Here is a 20,949-nt window from a genome sequence, read left to right on the forward strand (position 1 = left end):
CGCCGCCCCGCGGGAGCCAGGCCGGGAGGGGCGGGGGCTGGGGGAGGCCGGTCCCGCCCGCCCCGCGCAGCCCCGGTGCGCGGCCGCGGCTGTCACGGTGAGGAGGAGCCGCGGGCCCCGCCTGGGGAGGGTCGGGAGCGCTGGGGCCGGGACAGCGGGCTCCGGGAGCCTGGTGCTGAGGGAGGGCGGCGGACGGGCCGGGAGCCACCGCCGCCTGTCCCAGCTCAGAGTTGTGTTTGGGCTCGGAGTTGTCGGAGTCCCGTTGGAACGTGCAGGCGGCCCAAGGGGTTTGTTGGGAAGGAATCGTTACCGGTGAGCGTGGGGAGGCTCTGGCACAGAGAAGCTGTGGCTGCCCCTGGATCCCTGGCAGTGCCCAAGGCCGGGTTGTATGGGGCTTGGAGCACCCTGGGACAGTGGGAGGTGTCCCTGCCCATGGCAGGGGTGAAACGGGATGAGCTTTGAGTCCCTTCCAACCCAAACCACTCTGGGATTCTAAGTATGCTTCTCTGGGACCAGGGACAGGAGGCATGGAACGGCTGGAGTTTTGTCAGAGGAGGTTTAGTCTGGATGGTTCAGACGAAAGGTTCTTTAAAAGGCTCTTCCCCAGAGGGTGCTGGCACTGCCCAGGCTCCCCAGGGAATGGGCACAGCCCCAAGGCTGCCAGAGCTCCAGGAGGGTTTGGACAATGCTGTCAGGCACAGGGTGGGCTAGTTAAGCTATAGTTAAGGGCCAGGAGTTGGACTCAGTGATCCTTGTGGGTCCCTTCCAGCTCAGGATATTCTCTGAAGTTGCCCAGTCACGGTAAATCTCAACCCAAAAGCTGAGAGTTTTCAGTGCAGCTTCCAGGGTGACATAATCTGCTGGGTGGTCTGTCTGTGTTTCTTTCCTGATGGATCAGGAATTCCACCCACTCCTGGTCGCTGCCTCACAGGCTGGAGGGCACTTGCTGAGCTAAGTCTGAGTCTCAGCTGGTGACACTTGAAATGCCATTACAAAGAGCAGTGTCTCAGTGTGTGCCCTGTGCTGACTCAGCTCAGCCTACACCTAAAGGTGGCTGGAGGTGATGGACTTCCCAGAGCAGGCAGAAATCAGGATGTCATTGCCCTGGGGCTGAGGTGCAGGAGCTCTGAGAGATTCCCTTACTCAGAGGGACAGAAATCAGCCTCTGACAGAGTAGTTTGAACCAAAAGACAGATTCCGTCTCCCCAGCCTCTGAGGGGATCATAATGTGCAGGTTCCTTGGCACTGGGTGAGCAGGGTTCTGTGGGTTATAAAGAGTAGATGGATTTTCCCTGCCTCTGGAGCAGGAGCTCACAGATAATTTGTTGAGCTCACAGATAATTTGTTGGGGTCTCTGGGGAGCAGCTGCCTTCTCACCACAGCCATACCCAGCCATGCTCAGCAATTAAGGGCCGATTATATTTTTTTCCCTTCTCTTTCTGTATATCCCAGTCTCAGCCTCTGCCTCCCTCTTGCCTCTGTGGTGCTCGTGGCCTTGGCAGGGGTGTTTCACCCTTGCCTTCCTTGAGAGTGTACTCGGAGGCCTATTGCTTTAGGAACAGCTGTTTGGGGAAGATGGTGAGCTAATCCTGCTGCTAGATCCTCCAGCAGAACCAAGTATGACAAAGCTTGATGTTCACAACTGCTCTTGGGAGAACCCAATTCCTCTGCACTTCATTTTTTCTTTCTTTTTACCTCCTAAAGGGGAAGGGGGCAACAAGTTTTCTTCTTACTACATCAGAAGAAAAAAAGAAGGCAGCACCCCCATTTCCTTCCCACTGCATGTAACTCACAGCACTCCAGGTAAGATGTTGGGTTTTCTATTTCCCCTTGTTCTGTGCAGTTGGCATTCTGCTCCCAATGCTGTGTTGGCACAGAGCTGTGCACTGTGGTTTCTGATTTTTGTGGGATTTGTTGCTTTCTCCAAAAGACAGGGAAGGGCATGGAGCTGTGGGGGTGAGTCCAGAGGAGACACCAAGATGATCAGACAGATGGAGAAGCTCTGCTGTGAGGGAAGGCTGAGAGAATTGGGGTAGTTCAGCCGGGAGAAGAGAAGCTTCAGGGTGACCTAACTGTGGCCTCCAGTGCCTGAAGGAGCCAAAAGGAAAGACAGAGAGAGACTCAGGACAAGGGATGGAGGGATAGGATGAGGGAGAATGGGTTCTCACTGACAGAGAGTAGGTTTAGATTGGATATTGGGAATTAATTGTTCCCTGTGAGGGTGGTGAGGCCCTGGCACAGGGTGCCCAGAGAAGCTGTGGCTGCCCCTGGATTCCTGGCAGTGTCCAAGGCCAGGTTGGATGGGGCTTGGAGCACCCTGAGATAGTGGAAGGTGTCCCTGCCCATGGCAGGGGGTGGGATGGGATGAGCTTTAAGGTCCCTTCCATCCCAAACCATTCTGCGATTCTGTGATAGGGGAAGGAAAGAAGAAGCCCTACGACCTGGCACTGTTCAGCTGCACTTTGTGAAGCTTTGTGCACTCTGGTATGACTTCCCCAGGGACACTCAGCCATCCTGCCACTCAGAAATCCTTTGGCACAGCTCCACAAGATTGACATGCTGTCCTGCAGCTTCGTGTTTAGTCACTGGGTTTGCCAAGTTTGCACCGAGCCTATTTGGGCATATGGACATGTGCTATGCTGCAATGTTCATCAATTCCAAATAAAAAGTCCTCCAAAGGCAGACATGCTCTTTGTGTGCCAATCCCTTTGATTTGGAGATTCCTCAGAGTGGGCACTGTGAGCCTTGGTATTCCCAGCCTGCTTGAAATGGTTTTGTCATCGGCAGGACTCTGCTCAATCCACACTTCAGATGCTCTCCGGCTTGGGAGCTGCTTATGCCATGAGTGGACTTTAACAAGCTTATTTACTTTCTTTTTTTTTTTTTCTGCGATGAGTTTCTGTCTCACTTTCATTCATTCCAGCTTTTGACCATATATGGTCAGGGCTTCTTTTCCAACTTTGCCAGAAGGAAATGTGATGATGTGGTGGTGCATCCCCAGTCCCCTCCCTGGCCCTGCTCTGAGATCTCCTGATAAGCCTTGGTGGCCTCAGCTGAGTGGTGAAGGGTCCCCTGACTGCACCAGCTGGGCAGTGAGGTGCTCCCTGAGCCTGCCAGGAGCTCTTGTAGAGGTGGGAACAACGAGAAACATCCCAACCCAGGTGGGAAACAAGGGATGAGCCATGTGCAGCCTGGGTGAAGCATTTACCTGGATTGCAGCCCGAGCAGAGCAGCACCATTGTGAATTGTAGCCCAAGTGGAACAGTCCCACTATTGCTCTACTTGGGAAAGAGTCCTGGAGTTACTGACCTAGGGTAGGGCCAGGATGGAGACTTAGTGATGACCACTGTGAAGTCTCTTGGGACCCTACAAAAGTGATCCCGAGTGAGGCCCTCTGAGCTCTCCTGGGACACAGCTTTGTTTTTCAGTCTCCTGTTATATATTTCCTGGCATGTGTCAGAAGTGCCACATATGATAGATATCTCAGGTTAACAAGATGCTTAGGATGCCTTGAGGTCAGATGTGTGCTGGCCAACTTTTCAAAAGTCTCAGAAGGATTTAGGTCCCAGTGTCTCCTTCCTGGTTCCTGTTTTACAAAGGAGCTTTCCCTATTACTTTCTCTTTTCAAGATGCTTAGGAGGTACAAGTGGTGAGAATTTTAATCCATTATGCAATCAGGTGGCTATTTTTAATACCTGTGCCATTTTTAATGTTCTTTTCACATGCAGATGTGCTTTTATTGAGGCTGGCAGAACAAAGTGTTTTGCAGGCTAAAGCTGCAGGGAATGAGGGCCTGTTGGGGACTGGTTTAGCAGAACTCTTGTGCAGGGGGATGCATAGCATGGAGAGATCAGAGAGCTTTTGGGATGCTTTTTTAAGCAATCTCAAACACACTCATTCATAACAGAGCTGCTGCCAGGTGTGTGGCAGTTCAGTGAGTGAGGAAGGTCTCTAAAAACTCCAGTGTTTCAAACTGTGTGGAAGCAGGTGAAAAAAGTTTTAATTTCAAATGAATGGTTCTGCTAATGACGGGATCTTTTTCCCCTTTTCCAGTAGAGTGGTGCACCTGCAGCTGGGACAGCCATGGAGAAGAGTGGAAACATTCAGCTGGAGATTCCCAACTTCAGTAACTCTGTCCTGAGCCACCTGAACCAGCTGCGCATGCAGGGCCGGCTGTGTGACATCGTGGTCAACGTGCAGGGCCAGGCTTTCCGTGCGCACAAGGTGGTGCTGGCCGCCAGCTCCCCCTACTTCCGCGACCACATGTCCCTGAACGAGATGAGCACCGTGTCCATCTCCGTCATCAAGAACCCTTCCGTGTTCGAGCAGCTCCTCTCCTTCTGCTACACCGGCAGGATATGTCTGCAGCTGGCTGACATCATCAGCTACCTGACAGCTGCCAGCTTCTTGCAGATGCAGCACATCATAGACAAATGCACGCAGATACTCGAGGGGATTCATTTCAAAATTAACGTGGCCGAGGTGGAAGCGGAGTTGAGCCAGAGCAGGACGAAGCATCAGGAGAGGCCGCCCGAGTCTCACCGGGCGACGCCGACTCTGAACCGTCCCCTGAGCCCCCGCCACAACACCCCCAAGGGGAGCCGCCTGGGCCAGGTCAGCACCGTGCTGGACATTCGGGAGCTGAGCCCGCCCGAGGAGTCCACCAGCCCCCAGATCATCGAGCAGAGCTCCGATGTGGAAGGCAGGGAGCCCATCCTGCGCATCAACAGGGCGGGACAGTGGTACGTGGAGACGGGCATGGGAGAGCGCGGGGCGCAGAACGACGAGGAGGTGCGCGTGCTGGGAGGAGTGCGCATAAAGACGGAAAACCTGGAGGAGTGGCTGGGGACAGAGCACCAGCCCTCGGGAGAGGATGGCAGCAGCGCCGAGGAGGTCACGGCCATGGTGATCGACACCACGGGCCACGGATCCCTGGGCCAGGAGGCTTTTGCCTTAGGCTCCTCTGGAGCCAAAGTGGTCAGGCCCACCAGCAGTGAGATCGACAGGTGGGTGCTCTTAAACTTCGTTATTCACCTTGGCTGTAACAGGAGGTTATGCAAGATTCTGATCTGGCTGGGTCAGTTGCTTTGAAACATTTCCTCTTTCTATTTCCTTTGGCCATCTTAAACATAAGAGTGAAAGGGTTTTTACCAGCTGTTAGGAAGTGTGTCCAGTTTGGGCAATAGTATTTTGGCTGGGTAGTGATCAGACAAGGATCTCCAGGTACAGGGTCTAGTTTGGGAAATTACTTATTAGCTCTTAGAGGTTGGGATCTCTACCTCTCAGTGTCTCAGCTGAGGTGATATTTTTCTTAAAAGAAGATGTTTAGTTCAGCCTCAGCACTCAGATTAATGAGGTCATATACAGTATGTGTTACATATCTCCATTACACTGGTGCCTTCTGACCCAGAGATCTGGGCATGGTTCTGGCTGAGAAACAAGCCAGACACCAGCTGTAGGTCAAGGTCTTCCCAGTGGGCCCTGGGTTTACATCTTGAGGCAGTTGAAATGGGGAACCCAGTGGCCTCCACTGTTGTTTTGATTTATATGAGAGAGCCGAAAGCCTTTGTTGAAAACGAGTGTTGAAATCCGCTGTGTTTGGATTCTCCATCCATCTGCTTCCCCTCCACTCCAGTATTTGCTTTCTTCCCCCAGGCTCAGGCCAGAGAATGGATTTGATAAAGGTCAGGTCTGTTTTATTTGGGGGGGTTGTAATTCTAGGGTTTCCCTTCACATCTGCCTCTCTTCTAGCTCAAGTCCATGGGGAAACAGCTACCTGGAAGCAGTGGATATTCTGTCACTTTTGCTTAATAAATCAATCAGTGGGAATAATCTTGGAAAGTGATGCTTTCCTACTTCCTTAGCCCTTTTCCTTGGATCAGCTAGTCTCTAGCATCTCTTTTTGCACTGCAGTCTGTATGCACTGTTTCCCACCTCTAGTCCATCACATCCCTTGTGTTTCACACTGGGAATGGAGGAGGAGGGTGCTGGAGAAGAGGTGTCCTCTGAGAAATTATTTCTGTCCTGCTGTACAGTTCCTGAGTCACCAGGCCCATATTGATTTATTAATGATAGCAGTCCCTCTCTGTTGCTGAACTGGAAGCCAAATGACTCAGTTTTATTTCTCAGATGTTTAGACTGAAACCATAGACCGGTATGATTTGTTTTTTCCTTTATATTTGCACTGTTCCACTTCCAGTGTGTTAGCTGATGAGGCTGAAGAGATGCTGTACAGGTGCCTCTATTGCTCAGCCATTGCTCTAAACACTGTAGTGCCTTGATGCCCATTAAAAATCCCATTTCCACTCTCCCCACGCACAGATTTAGCCCTTCTGGCAGCATGGTTGCTGTGACTGAGCGGTACAGATCGAAAAGCGAGTCTCCGGGGCGGATGGATGAGCCTAAGCAGCCCAGTTCCCAGGTAGGCAGATCAAGGTGTTTGCAAGTAAACGTTGGCTTGAAGGTGAAGGGGACTTTGTGGTGATGAAGTTATCATATTTTTTATTTGCAAGCAATAATGTCTGTGATACAAGGCCTTTTACTTTGGCAAAGGATCCCTGCTCACAGGAGAATATGTGCTGGGCAAGTACGATTTAAAATGGATTCTGGCTGTTGTTTGGGATTTTGGCCAGATACTTGGAAAACACAAGGAGTTTCTCTTGTTGTTTGAGGGCATAAATATCCACCCTTATTCTGGGCAGGCCACCAACTCCTGAGGAGAAACCCCATTTGCCTGCAGAGCTGGATCTGCCCTCAAACACTGGCAGCAAATGCCTGAGCAGAGGGAGGAGGTGTGGCTTGGCTTCTGTGAAAGACGGGTGACAACAGCTGAATCTTTCTATGCCGGTACCAAGACCATTCCCAAAAGCCCTCCAGGCACTACACCAATAAACCTTTTGGGGTGGAGTGTCAAAGAGCTGTGCAGTTTTAGAGAGGTCTCTATCTCTTCTCCACAGCAGACTTTGCAACATAAAGGAGCTCTGAATTCTCTGCTTTCTTGGGCACAGTTTTGGGGTAGGAGGGAGAGATGCACAGAAATGGGAGGGCAGTGGGCTGAAGTGCAGCAAAGTGGGACATGGCAGTAATGCCTGTGCCTTATCATTTTGGTCTAATTTAGTTGCACCCAGTTAGTGTCACAGTGCCACTGTAGTGCAAGCATGCCAGCCAGCACAGTGCAGAAAGACTCTTGTGGGCCTGACAGGTAGGGAATGTGTCAGTGTGTAAGCTAAGGACTTGACTGGAGGTGGGTAAGGAGATACTAGGCTGCTTTGCTCTTGAGTAAGAGCAAGTGAAGCAAGGGGGCTAAAATTGTGATTGCTGTCTGCTGGCTTTGTTAGACACTTCCATAAAATGACAGATACCTTTTTGTTCCTGTTTTGCAAAGCTTTGTTTTCTGTCCTCAGAAGACGTTGCAAAAATTTCAGGTCATACCAACCCTCTGGGGTAAATGTGACATATTAAGCAATTTTAGCTCTGCCTACAGAAAAAGTGCTCTTATTTCTCCATAGTGAGACAGCCTCAAACATGAAACCTTAGTCTTTACACACCATGGGGAAGTATCATCACCTTCCACTCTCCTGGCATTGCGATATCCATACTAAAATAGCCTGGCAGTGATCCCTGCCCAATGGCAGTGGTAGAGTGGAAAGGAAGAACCAGAGCTTTGTGTGTCTCCTTTATGCCTGTACAGCTGGATTCAGCAGCACCTGGCACAGTACACTGCTGCTCATGCCTGTAGAGCCCTGGCTTGCAGAGATGCTCTCCTGCTGGTTGCTTCTCCACATTTGGCACCATTGGGAAGCAGCACTGGGGGAGTAAACAGTGCATCTCCAGCACAGAAGCCTTCTGGAGTCTGTGTGTTTCTGCTCAATCTGAATACAATGGCCAGAAGTGTCAGTCCTGAGACCAGGCCTGTGGTTCAGGTTGCTCTTGGCTGTTTGTCTGTGTGACTTCAGGAAATACAGAGGAGTCTTTGCTCTGCAAGCTGGGTCAGGCACATCCTTGCCTGAGATGCCACGGGGCTGGGATGGATTACACAGCCAGGCAGGCAAATATCACTCACTGTAAAATGAACTCTAAGTGACATCTGAATAAATATCTGTGTAGAATGACACCTGAAGACTTTCAGATATGATTTGTGGTTTGCTCCTCCTTTGTTTTACTGTGAGCTCATCAATTGGCTTCTTTTTTTTTTTACTTTTAGTAAGGAAAACAGAAGGTGATACACGCAAGTGTTTAATTAAACAGGCACAAATTTTTTAAAAAGTAACAAGTATTGACATGTGGTCCACAACTGAATTTGTGGCCGAGTGCCCTTGTGTTAAGGGCTGCCTTTTCTTCACCAGATCCAGGGAATGGCTTGGCAGAAGGGGCCTTTGCAGCGGTGGTTTCTAATTGATTGCTCGTTTGTCTTCAGCCCCGAGGCCCCAGTTAAGCACTTAAGTGTGTGCTTGAGGTTACAGACATTAGTGCTGCTGATTTTGAGGTTTGGCACATGCTTTACTGGCTGGACCTGGGCCCGATCTTCTCTGCAACTCGTTTTAGGCCGCTTGTTATTTAAATCTCTGCCGTTTCCTTGGCAGGGGGAGGAATCAGCCATGCTGGGAGTGAGCGGTTACGTGGAGTATCTGCGGGAGCAGGAGGTTTCCGAGCGCTGGTTCCGGTACAACCCACGGCTCACGTGCATTTACTGCGCCAAATCCTTCAACCAGAAGGGCAGCCTGGACCGGCACATGCGGCTCCACATGGGCATCACCCCTTTCGTGTGCCGCATGTGCGGGAAGAAGTACACCCGCAAGGATCAGCTGGAGTATCACATCCGCAAGCACACGGGCAACAAGCCCTTCCACTGCCACGTGTGCGGCAAAAGCTTCCCTTTCCAGGCCATCCTCAACCAGCACTTTCGCAAGAACCACCCCGGCTGTCTGCCCCTGGAGGGGCCCCACAGCATCTCCCCCGAGACCACCGTCACGTCCCGGGGGCAGGCAGAGGAGGAATCTCCTCCGCAGGAGGAGGCTGTGGCCGTGGGGGAGACGGCCCAGGGCTCTGTGTCCACCACCGGGCCGGATTGAGGTGCCAGGAGAAAGGACAGTCTTCCCATTCCTGGCCCTAAAGAGTCAGCACCGACCCGGCAGGCTGGTACTGTAATTAGTGCAATGCCACCACCGAACAGAAAGAAGCTCCCAAGATGTTGCCAAAATAGAAAAATCTCTCTCTTTCTCTCTCTTCCTCTCACACACCCACACACACACCCATAGAGTGTTAAATGTTTTTCTCCCTTATTCCTCCTCCTCTCGGAGAAAAACAGAACAACTGTGTCAATCAACTTCTTATTCAGGGATCGACAGGATTTTAAAATTTTTTTACTGTTCTGTAGTGATCTGGGACAAGCAGTCATTTGTATTTCTGGACAGCGCTGTGGCCCAGCAGGGCGTCCCGCCGGCGGTGCCGGGTTCAGCCACAGAGCCATATCCATGCTCCCGCTCGAGGGGAGAGCAGGGGCAAGGGGCTGTTGCCTTTCTCCCTTCCCCAGGTAGTTGCCACAGCAGAGAAAACAAAAATACTGTCCTGGTGGAACCTGCCTTGCCCGAGTGTATTTATCCCTGTCTTATTTTGGTGTGTCTCTTAATGTTTTTATTTAAACTGTTATTTTAGGGCTTTGGGCTTGCCCGTTCCAGGCATGCAGCCCCGGTGCCCCTTGTTAAAGTGGACACAGCTACAAAGTGGAATTCCAGAGATCAGCAAAATGTGAAGGAAGTACTTCAGCTACTGAGAGTGGAATTTAGCAGCTGTGAGGTTTGCATGACACTCTGATGCATTGGGAGAAGGGTTGGAGGGGTTTTCCAGAGGAGGTTGTCCTCTGCTGGTGCTGATCTGGAGAGCTCAGAGCACTCTGAGATCCCGGCTGGAGCGCTGCCATGCTTCAGGTGGTGCCAAGGATTGGGAAGAGATTTTCTGGAGTTGCTGAATTGCAGAGTTAGGGGCTGGCTACCAAAGTCCTCTTTCACCCCTGCTCCCCCCTCGACACACACTTGATCTTTAGAACAGCAATACGGGATATGGGAATACTGCAATGCTGTTGTCACAGCCAAGCAATCGCAGGTGGTTGCTTTTAAACCTGTTTCTACAAACTAGTTTGATAACTTTTTTATCAATGAAACACAAAAAGAAAAGAGAACCTTACTCTATTTCCTTATAACAGTTCAGGAGACTTAAAAGTGAACAGTTCCTAGAGCAATCACAACTCTGTCCCCTTGCATGGACTTAACATTTTTGTATTCTGAGTAGCTCTGATGTTTAGAGCAAGTTTAGTAAACCTGGAGAGACATGCCTGCGTGTGTATTGTAGGTGTTTGCACGAGCTTACATGGTTCATAACCAGAAAAGCATGGGACAGGCAGATAAGTGCAAATATCCTGACATCTTAAAAAAAAAAAATATGCAATATTTTAAGAGTTTTCTCTAGTTCTGATGCCAAGTTGTTCATGATGAAGGGGGGGAATGGACGACAGGTTGCGCGTATCAGGTTTGGTGAAGGAGTTCTCTTGAGGATGTATAATGTGTACATGAGGAGGAAGGATGAAGTTCTGAACCTTAAGGTGATGGGAGGAACAAGGAGACATTGAAAAAGAAATTCACTTCCTCTTGCTTCAGTGAGAAAGCTGGATGAGAGGTTAGAGCTGGGACATAGCAGGCAGGAGACTGACCAAGTGACAATAAAGCTTGGCCTGCTGTCTGACTGCAGTTTTGGGCACATGGAAACATCTCCAGCCCTTGCTTTCCCCATCTGCAAATTGGTACTTGGGATCATTTTCCTGCCCCTTTGGAGGCAATAATTTGGAGAAGGGTGATGTATTCTTGCCTTGATTTATAGATTTTCTTATGTGTGAGGAGTCTCACTGTTCCTCCCATCTCTCTCTCAAAAAGAGATGTGGCTCTAATGCATTTTTGTGTGTGGGAAAGGGCTCGGTGCCAGCATCACGTGTAACAGGGATGTGATCCTACAAGAGGAACCTTTGCAGGTGTTCTGAGCTGGGTACCTGCAAAGTACCATTTCATTGACCATTTCAAACAGGAAAACTGATATTTCACCTCCGTTTTCCTTCTGTGCCTTCTTCCTCCTCTCCTGTCAAGGGCATCCATCACACAGGGAGTGATTTGGCCACTCCAACAACCAGCTCCGTCAGGTTTCCTGGCAAAGGTCAAACATCACGGTACCAAAACACTGAGGTTGCCAGAGAGAAGTGGCAGAGGATGAGGTGAGAGGGTGGCCAAGGTAGGTTTTGTTGCAATCAAGGTGCAGGGAGGAGTGGAGATGTGCTGCTTTAGTCATAGCTTTTGAAGTTACCAAAAATGAAAAAAAAAAAAGTTAAAAACTTTGAAATCCTATCCTGTTCACACTAGAGAGCATAAAAAGTTACTTTTAGTTGCTTAAAAGATTTTTAAGTGTTTTAAAATAGAAATTTTAAAAGAATACTACCAAACTATAAAAACATAAAATTATTTATATACATATATTATATAAAATATAGTGGGAAAGTTTCCCTGCTAAGCTTGCTGTGAAGAGAAGGGTGAAGGTGCAGTAACTGCTACACAAGCAACATTTCTCTGAGACAGATGGCAACCATAGTGAGGAAGGGCTGACATAAAATGGTGAATGCCTTTGTTCCCATGGCATAACTGTGAGTTTCTTGAGCAGGTTTTTATTTTACTGTATCAATACTGTGAAAGGAGAAGCATCCAAACAGTACAGGATGCCAACAGCGTGTCCTGTTTGCTGATTCACTACTTCAAGTGGCCTGGTGAAAACCATGAAATTAATCCTTCATACCTTACTAGGCTGAAAACAAAGCTTGTGAAAGGTTTTTCTTTTTTCCTCCTTTATGTTTGCTTTTCTTTTTGAGTTTTTGTTGGTTTTTTTTGTTTTGTGCAGAGGTTGCCACTGTATAAATGATCATTTCTGATTGCATGCAAAAGAGCCAATATTCTTGCCCAGGCCTCGCTGAGGTGAAGTTTATAGCTTGTAGCTAGAGTCAGTATAAGGTATGGTAGTGGGAATCATTTTGATATTATTTCTGTACATTTAATGGATGTGTATGTATGTGTGGGAATCATGATGTCTAATATTTCTTGAACAGTGCTGAAACCAGTTCAGGCCCATCTGCACTAGACAGTGGAACCAGTTCTGAAGGAATCGTTATTGAACATTTCTTTCAAGGGTCGACTTCCTGAGTGCAGATGAGACCAAGGTTCGAGAAAAAAGGGGTTGGAGGTGCTGTACGGTATGGAGAAACCTCATGTGAATTTTCTGGCAGTGGTGTAGCTACTTTAGAGGTGCTTTCCCTAACAGAATGATACTGTGTCCTGTTGCCTCTGCGTTGGTGTGGCTCTTTACAGTTGCACCAAAGCTGTGGAGAATCAGATGCCAACTTTCCAAGTGTGAATGCTTCTGTGATGGGCTGAGGCACAGCTTTGCATTCCCACATCTAGCTGCATCTTGTTCTGCCAAAACTGTGATTTCAACTGTGATTTAAGGAGGATGTGAAGAGAACTCTTGTGTTTTAATACCTCTGTACGTTACATTTTTGTCTGCTTTAGAGTTAGGGCTTACTAACCCATTTGTTTTCTTGCCTCAGGCAACAGGGAGAACACACTCTGGTTTTACAGTTTGCTTTCTTGGAGGTGGACATATTTCTTAGTTCTTTGCTGCCAAAGAACTCACCTCCCAAATGTGAAGAGTTGTGGTTATCTCCTTAAGCCTGCAGCAAGCCCTGGTGCCACGTGTCAGCCAAGTGACATGATGGTTGCCACGGCTGTTCCCTGCTGCTGCCAGGTTACCTGTGAATAGCTGTGAAAATAGCAAGAATTGTGTTAATACTGTGTTGCTGCTTTGGAGCAAAGCTAAACCTCTTTGTCTCAGGAGGATGACTGATGTGATGCTGGGAAAAGGAGAAGAAGGCCAAAATGCAATGAGAGGATGTGAGAACAAATTGTGCTTTGTATTTCCAGCAGCTGGAGAGGGATGAATGAGAGGCTTTGTGGAATGTGAATCTGTTGCAGGAGGCTGAGGACATGCTTAGAGCTAGCTTAGTAAGATGCAGGGATAGCCTGGTGAGAGCCAGAGCAGCCAGTGCAAATGGGCAGACCCTCCTCGTCCTCTCAGCATTATCCACTATCAGGTTCAGTCCTTGGACATTCGTACATCTTCTCTACAATGTTCTCAAGCTGTGAGCTGTATAATTTAACTTTAGTTTGGGTGCTGGGAAGAGCAGAAAGCATGTTGTGTCTCTGCTGCTGTTTTAAACGCAGAGAGGTTGGCAGGGACTGACCCCGCTCCCATCTGACAGCTCTACAGAGCTGGAACAGCACTGGGAACAGGCTGAAAAGCACCATGGGGCTGGCTCAGCACACAGGGCACAGAGCCAGCATTTCAGCCCTCTGTGAGCTCAAGGTTGAAGTACATGGACAGGACAGCCCTCCCTGCTTGTCCTGCTCTCATTTTGTGACAGCTCCGTGGCTGCATTTCCATCCCACACCTCTGCAATAGGAATGTCACTGAACTGTGGGATGCCCATTTCAGGAAGTGATTCCAAGCAGTTTGGTTTTGGAGTAGAGTCCTTGCTACTTTTGGGTGATTCCTAACAAGGATCCCAAGGATGAGCCCTAACAAGGCCTTTGCAAGAGCAGAGTTGTAGCTTTTATTTGCTGCTGACTTCATCTCTCCTGCAGAATCCAACACAAATACGAAGACAGCTGCAAAGGTGCAGCTGATTAAACTGATTTGCGTGGAAGGTGGCCTGGGAGGTAGATAGGATCATGCATCTTGAAAACCAACAGAAACCAGCCCTTAAAATTATTTAAACTTTACCAAACTCTCCTCTTTGATCCATGACATGCCTGCCAATATGGCCGTGTCAGCATCTAAACGTTTCTGCAATTAGTGACATTAAATGCTGTTCAGGCTCTGCTGGAAATATTTTGGAGATGGGAAAAGTCCCTGCTCATGGCAAGATGGTTGGACTAGATGACCTCTAAAGGTCCCTTCCAATCCATACTATTCCATCAGTCAAGAAGCTGTAATTCAAGGAGACTTTTTGCCAGGGTCTGGGCTCTGAGTTTTCCCTGGGAGCTGAGTCTGTGGCCAGGACTGCAGTTGGAAAGCCTGGGATCCACTGCCATAGCAAAATAATTGTGGTGAGCATTACTCCTGTCACAAGGTGAGAGCCATGCACAGAGTGTTGATATCTGCAGTTAAAGGGCCTAAATAGGAGCTCAGAATCCTTATTTTAATCACTGTCATTCAAATGATATTTCAATATAAAATACATATGTACCTGTGTATGTATATGTGTATATAGATATATATTTGTAACCAAATAGAATTTAGAACTATGCAAACAATACTGGCTGCTTTGTGAAACTAAAGTCTACCAGAACATTTTGGAATAGAGTAGATTTGGAGTAGACTTGCTGTGGAGTTTTGTTTGTTTGGTTGGTTGGTTTTATTTTATAATCAGTAAAATGCAGCAGACCAAAGTTTTGCTGCAGTTAAGTCTTATTAGAAATGTAGGTTATTCCTAACCTGAAACCCACTCAAGTGGGTTATGAAATTATCTGAAGAGTGCTACCATCTCTCAAATATTTCCATCTGCTGAAAGGCTTTGGCTTGGCAAACATAGGAGAACCCAGAGGCTGGGAATTAGGAGAGATTGGATGTGATGTTTGGGCTGATGGAATCAAGAAAGGACTGGGAGCATTTTCTTTTGGATGTAGGATGGAGTTGGTTTCAAGGCATCTTCTACTTGGGAAAATGTGCATAGCTGAGATGGGGGCAGTGATCAGAGCATCCCTGAGATGAATTCTGGTTTTGATGGAGGTTTTAGAAAGCTTCCTGCTGAATCTGATGGTACAAGAGTTTAGGCTGCTGGGAGAAATTCCACATGATTTCTGCCATTTCTTTGTGTCAGATCTGATCTTTGCTTTTAGGATTAACTGCAATGTATCTCTAACTTTCAATGAGCTTTGGCTTTTTATTCCTGGAACTGTAGACAATTCAGGTTTCCCATAACATTATCCTCATCCCAACTGTGAACAAGTTACTACTGCTTCTTATAATTTATTGTGTTTCTGTTCCTGAATGTCTGTGTGATCCAGCTGGTCACCAGCCCCACTTTCCAGTGCTTCATTAGCTTTTATGCACAGGGAATTGTTGCAATGGATAAGTTGACCATGCTAGTTGGAAGAGTAGAAGCTTTTGGAGAATGACTTTGCTTCCTCTAGCTGTCATTAGGGAGTGCACACACACATACCTGTATATACATATATAGAAACAAATATAATGTGTTTCAATATAAACTCATTTAGCATTATTCTTATTTAATTTATATTTTAATCTAGTTGTAAACCAAAGTATTACAGCTTGTGAAATGATGTCTCTCTGAAATAGGAGGAATCTTTTTTTAGGTGGGAATTCTGAAAGGTCTTTGGTGACAAAAACATGGATAGGAGCAAGACTTAAGAACTTGTGCTGCTGGGGAGTTGCAGCCTTGAAAGGATTTGAAACTTGCTGAGTAAAGTTGGATAGTGGGGCCTTCTGAAGGTGTTCTTCATGGTCCTTAACAGTTTTGTTGTAAAACAAGGACGTTCTGGCAAAGCTAGAAATAAAAGGGGAGAAAGCAGAAAATCAGACTGTGACCTGGCACAGCCAGGAGCTGGGGAGGAAGCCACAAAACCAGCCACTGATATATTTAGTGTGTAATTTAAAGTTTTAGGAAATGAGCCATTGCTATTTAGTGGTGTCTATAAGTGGTTGGGGGTTTGTTAATAACTTCTGTAAAGGCACGTGTTCTGCTGTCACCAATGGGAAGAAACAATGGGTTCAAAGATAAGATCTTGCTGGTTTTTCTGTGCCAGGGAGTAATCACCTTTCTGAGGAATTAGCAAGTGCTAAGAACAAATTCACCTCTGATGTGTCCCACAGGCCTGGCAGTGGCTCTGCTTCCTCTAGGGAGGAGGAAGAGAGCTGAAACAGGAGAGAGCTAATCTGCTTTCAGCCCTGGCTGGTGCTGGTGGCCCTGGAACCACACAGGAGAATGGGTAGAGAGGTGGAACAGCAGAACAGCATCACTGGAGAGGTAGTGCATGTATCTGGCATGCCATGGATGCTGTGGGCAGGGAAATGCTGGGTGTAGAACCTGCACAGGGGCAGGAGCATGCAGGAAATGCTGCGGCCTTGTCAGACAGGTATCCAAAGATGCCTATCCTGGCACAGCTGAGCAGCACCAGTGTTTTCCTTGCTGGAGCTGTGAATAGTAAGAAGGAAAAGGGGTCAGTCCCCTGTGAGGGCAAGATTTGCTGTGAGCATTTCAAAAATGCCATTGGAAGGAACTGAAGGGTGGGAAGCGAAGAGTGCAAGGGGCAGTACTAGACTTCCGAGTGCCATTTTCTGAGTTTTCGAGCAAGTGTTGAAGACTGAATTTTGTTTTTGTTTCAGTGCTTTCTCCTTTACCTATATAATTTTTCCTATTTAAACTCCACAGCTCAGGGAAGGGTGCAGAGAAGATGGAGCCAGACCCTTCCTGGAGGCACACGGTGGAAGGAGGAGCAGCAGTAGGCAGCAGTTTATACCAGGGAAAATCAGGTTAGGTATGATAAGACATTATCTCACCATGAGTACAGTCAAACAGCATTGGAGCAGGTACTCCAGAGAGGTTGGGAAGTCTCCACCATGGGAGAGTGCAGCCTCCAAGTTCCTGTTTCCATTAGACTGTGCCAAGCTGTATTTTTGTTACCTTTTTTTTTTTAGTTTTATCATATAAAATTGGCAGCTTTATTGGCCTTCCTAGTTTGTATCAGTTAAGCTTTTGAAACATGTTCAGGTATTTTTAAATACTGCTGTGTAAGTTCCTTGTTTAATCTGACATATTCTGATTTATTATTTTACTGCAGTTACCTAAGGCAGTACTTAAAAATCAGTGCATTAATTTTTTGCAGACTTCTAGCTTAGTTTTTGATAATGTACCTAACACCCTTCCCCTCAGATTTATGGTGAAATGGCTGCATTATTTTTATACTGCAGTGAGACTTATTTATTTAAACCTTCCCATTACCTTTGCAGACAGACCCAATATCATTGGCTATGAAACTGTGAAACTAATGAGAAATGAAAAATGAAGTTGGATTGTTTCATTTACTGCTGGACAAAAAATACAGAAAGTGGCAGTATAAAAAGATTAAATACAGTTTAAATTAGTTACTCAAATGACAGAATGGTTTGGGTTGGAAGGGACCTTAAAGCTCATCTTATTCCAACCCCCCTGCCATGGGCAGGGATGTTTTCTGCTACAACTCCAGTAGGAGTTACTGAGGGGAGGAGTCACAAAGCTAGTCTGAGAGAAACAAATTTTAACTTGGTGATGCCAATTAATTGGTTCCCCATTTGGTCAAGTTTTAAAAGCTGTTTCTTGAGGTTTCCCTGGCTCTGCTCATTCATCTACATACCTTGGGCATTGGTTTGATATGGGGGTTTATGCCTCCGAGAGTGTTTTCTGAGAGTTTACATGTCTAAGGAACCTCTCTGAATTACTGTGAAGCTTTCCTTGAACCCTTCCTTGCCTGTGCATTGGTAACTGAACACAGCTCTTGCCTGCAAGAGGCCAGTGGGAGGAGGGTGGCAGCACTGGGTGACACTAACAAATGGACAGTGCAATTCTCAGGCTGACAGATTGGATTTTGGGAAGGGGCATGAAGCCCCAGCCCCACTGTGGCTGTCCCCAAGCCCCACTGTGGCTGTCCCCAGCTCCAGGATGTTCTTTCAGTCAATGTGGGTTTGCAGGGGCTGTTTACAGGGCAGCCTGGAACTCCACCAGAGGTGCAGAGAAGGAGGGTGTCGGTGGCATGCAGGCACTTTTCTGAAGTTTTAGAAGATTTCCTAAGCCAGGGTTGTGCTGTTGGGGGAAGCAGCCCAGGTGGGATTGAAAGTAGAATTTTGTCATACCCTTTGCTTAAAACGAATTCCTTGGGCTTTCCCTCTAAGGCACTGGCCTGGGCAGAAAGCTGACACCAGGCAGCTTCCAGGGCTGTGCTGTCACAGGGCAAGTGCCAGTAAGGAGCATTGGGAAGGGAGAAAGGAGTGGTGTTGTTCAATGTGTTGGTGGGTAACGTGGCTGACATTTAGGACAGGCAAGAGCAAAACAGACTTTTTTGAATTAGGTCTTTTAGAGGCTGAATGAGGAGGAGAATAACATGCAGCTGTGTGTTCTTGCTGTAACATATTCCTCACCTCATGCCCCACACTTGCAGGGAGAATTAGCCAAGGATGAGAAGATGGATCAGATGGTAATTCATGGAAATGGAAGCAAGGTATTCAAAACACTTCTTTAGTCTGAAAAGGGAAGGGAATGAATGCAGTTTTCCCAAGCCTCTAGTGTGTGAACACTAGCTGAAGCTCCTAAGAGCTATGTCCCCATTGTCCCCAGAGCTCCCCTCATTTCCCTGGTGTCACCCCACCTTTCCTGCACAACACTGTGAATATGATATCTGTAGCTCTTTTTAAAACTTTGGATTTTTCCATTAAAACTGCTCAGAGCAGGAAATGCTGTCCTACTGCAGGAGCAGACAGGATGTGACCCCCAAACAGAGCATGGATAGTTGAGTAGTGGGAGAGAGAATTTTAAGAGTTAACAAGGGAAGTGGCTTTGTATAGCAATTTGCTAATCAAATTTCATCTTGTAACAAACTTAACTGACAATCAATTTCTAAAATACAAAAGCCTCTTAGAGGAAATAGTCAAGTATATCTTCACCAGAAAGATTTAACTGGGATAACTTAATAAAGAGCACAGGATTTTTTTTCCTTTTTTTTTTTCTTTTTTTTCTTTTTTTTTTTCTTTTAAGCAATCACTCCAGAAATGGAGTTGCATTAAGCAGCAGTGATTCACAGGACAGTAACTACCTCTCTCTCTTGGAGTGCTGAGGTTACCACACTACACACTCTAGCAGCAAAGCTTTCACTTTAAAGAGAATTGTTTTCCTTACCTCTGTGTTTCAGAAATGCAAGTCTGCTTTGTAAAGTGACTCTAATGAAAATGGCATCTGGCAGGAGCAACGGGAGTCCCTTGGGGTCCACAGTCCTTCTTGGTCTCCAGTTCCTTACTGTGACCCTTTGCAGGTTGGCCATGGAGCTGTGACAGTTCAGGAGGACTTTGTCACCTCCCATGTGCTGTGTGACAGTGAACTGTCCTCTGGGCCAGAGCTGTGAGACCACATTCCTGCACTGGGAAATCAGTTAATGGTGGCAAAGGTAAAGGAGAATCCATCTCCCTCCTGCCTCCAAGGCAGCAGGCAGCAGTAAAAAAAAAAAAAAAAAAAAAAAAAAAAAAAAAGCAATAAGATAAAACACAAACACTTTTATATGTTGTTCATTAGTCAGCAGATCTGACTCTGCAAATTTATATATATATATATATATATATATATATACATACAGAGAGCAAATCTCTCATGTGAAAAGGTGCCATTTTTTTTCTAAACAGTCCCTTTCCAAACTAGAACAGCACTTTAAATAGGTTCCTCTTTAAAAAAAAATTAAAAAAAAAATAAAAAAAAGAAAAAGCAAACCCTTTTCTGCCGCAATGCACTTTAACTCGTCAGAGGATACAGCTGTGGCTGGCTGGGGACACAGCTGTACAGGCAGGCAGCTCCTGGGCAGGCACAGCTCGGGGGGAGCAATGCTGCCAGAGCCTGGCCATGGCAGCTCTACCTCCAGCAGCCCCCCGGGCCCACAGGAGCAGCCCCGCCGTGCCCAGGCACCCGTGGGGCTGCTGGCTGCCAGGAGACTTTGGAATCTTGCAAGAGAAACCCACCCTTGCCTGGCAAGAAGATTTAAAGCCCGTTTTTTAACAGGTCAGAAGTTGCACCCAGTTAGAACCCAGCTGGCAGCCCAGGGCTGAGCTGAGCAGCAAAGCCAGGAGAAAGCTGTTACTGGGGTTGTGGGCTTTTTCCATAACGTGAATATGGAGCCCTCGTCAGTTCTGTTTGGTTTTTTTTTCTTTTTTAATCCAAGTTTGTGTGTCCCACATTGATTCTGCTCTGAGCTGGTTTGCAGAGTTACCATTTGTAACAGAAATTGTGCTGTCACCTTCAACTAGTGACCTATAAATCAAAACTTTTTAGGACAGGTGTCCTAACACTCAAGACTTACTTTCACAGTTAAGAAATTTCCTGCTGTACTAATTATTCTTTATTATTTTATTTTATTTTCAATTGCAGTCCTTATTTCAATTTTAAAAAGTCAGTGTTCAGACTAGTCTGGAGTAGGCTGAAGAGTAAGCCTGCTGTAACTTGTGGATATCAGACTGTTCTTCAGTGATTTTTCCAAGCTGTTTCCAAACTGGGCCTCCATGACTGCTTCCCTTTTCCTCTTCCAGCAGGCACTGGCAAACAAAAGTTCCATGGCCATTGTGTCCAGGGACAGCCAGCACTGCTGGAAGGGGTGGGCAGGGGTGGCAGGGGAACCAGAGTTGGGAAAGGGGGAAATAAAATCAAGGTAGAGGGGACTGTTCAATTGCATTGAAAGCAGTTTAGCAAAAAGCGCTCTCGTTGGACAGCTTTAAGAACAATGTGAATGAGAACTTAGCAACTTGGGTAAGAATCTTGGAAAATTCTATAAATGTATACTTGAAATTCTGTTTGTATTAAAAAAAATGCATTTTCTTCTTTCTTTTAACACTGTGTAAAAGAACATTATGCATGTGAGTGGTTTGAGAATTAAATGGTTTAATACTCAGATCCTTGTCTGTGTCTTACAGCTGAATGGTCCTTACCCAACATGGATTTTCTGTCTGGTCCTGCACACTCTCCTAAGCTGAGCAGCTTGAGAGAGGTTGCACAGTGCCAGGTTGCTGTTCCTGGCAACTCAGATAGCTTCTGTCCTTTTTGGCTGAGTTTTGTCT

General features: G+C 47.0%; 1 protein-coding gene across 2 annotated transcripts; it reads left to right on the top strand.

The window, feature by feature from the left end:
* Window positions 1-50: 50 nt before the first annotated feature.
* Window positions 51-20,785, top strand: ZBTB37 (zinc finger and BTB domain containing 37). 2 transcript variants are annotated; one of them, XM_059478055.1, is made up of 5 exons: window positions 51-97; window positions 1,705-1,803; window positions 4,054-5,006; window positions 6,322-6,421; window positions 8,583-20,785. In XM_059478055.1, the coding sequence occupies exons 3-5, from the start codon at window positions 4,084-4,086 to the stop codon at window positions 9,069-9,071; spliced, it is 1,512 nt and encodes a 503-aa protein (XP_059334038.1). In that variant the 5' UTR covers window positions 51-97; window positions 1,705-1,803; window positions 4,054-4,083; the 3' UTR covers window positions 9,072-20,785. The 2 variants fall into 2 exon arrangements, with proteins under 2 accessions (XP_059334038.1, XP_059334039.1); XM_059478056.1 differs by lacking the exon at window positions 51-97 and having other exon boundaries at window positions 1,658-1,803; window positions 4,057-5,006.
* Window positions 20,786-20,949: the final 164 nt, after the last annotated feature.

This window comes from Ammospiza nelsoni, chromosome 9 (genome assembly GCF_027579445.1).
Source record: "Ammospiza nelsoni isolate bAmmNel1 chromosome 9, bAmmNel1.pri, whole genome shotgun sequence".
Classification (NCBI taxonomy): domain Eukaryota; kingdom Metazoa; phylum Chordata; class Aves; order Passeriformes; family Passerellidae; genus Ammospiza; species Ammospiza nelsoni.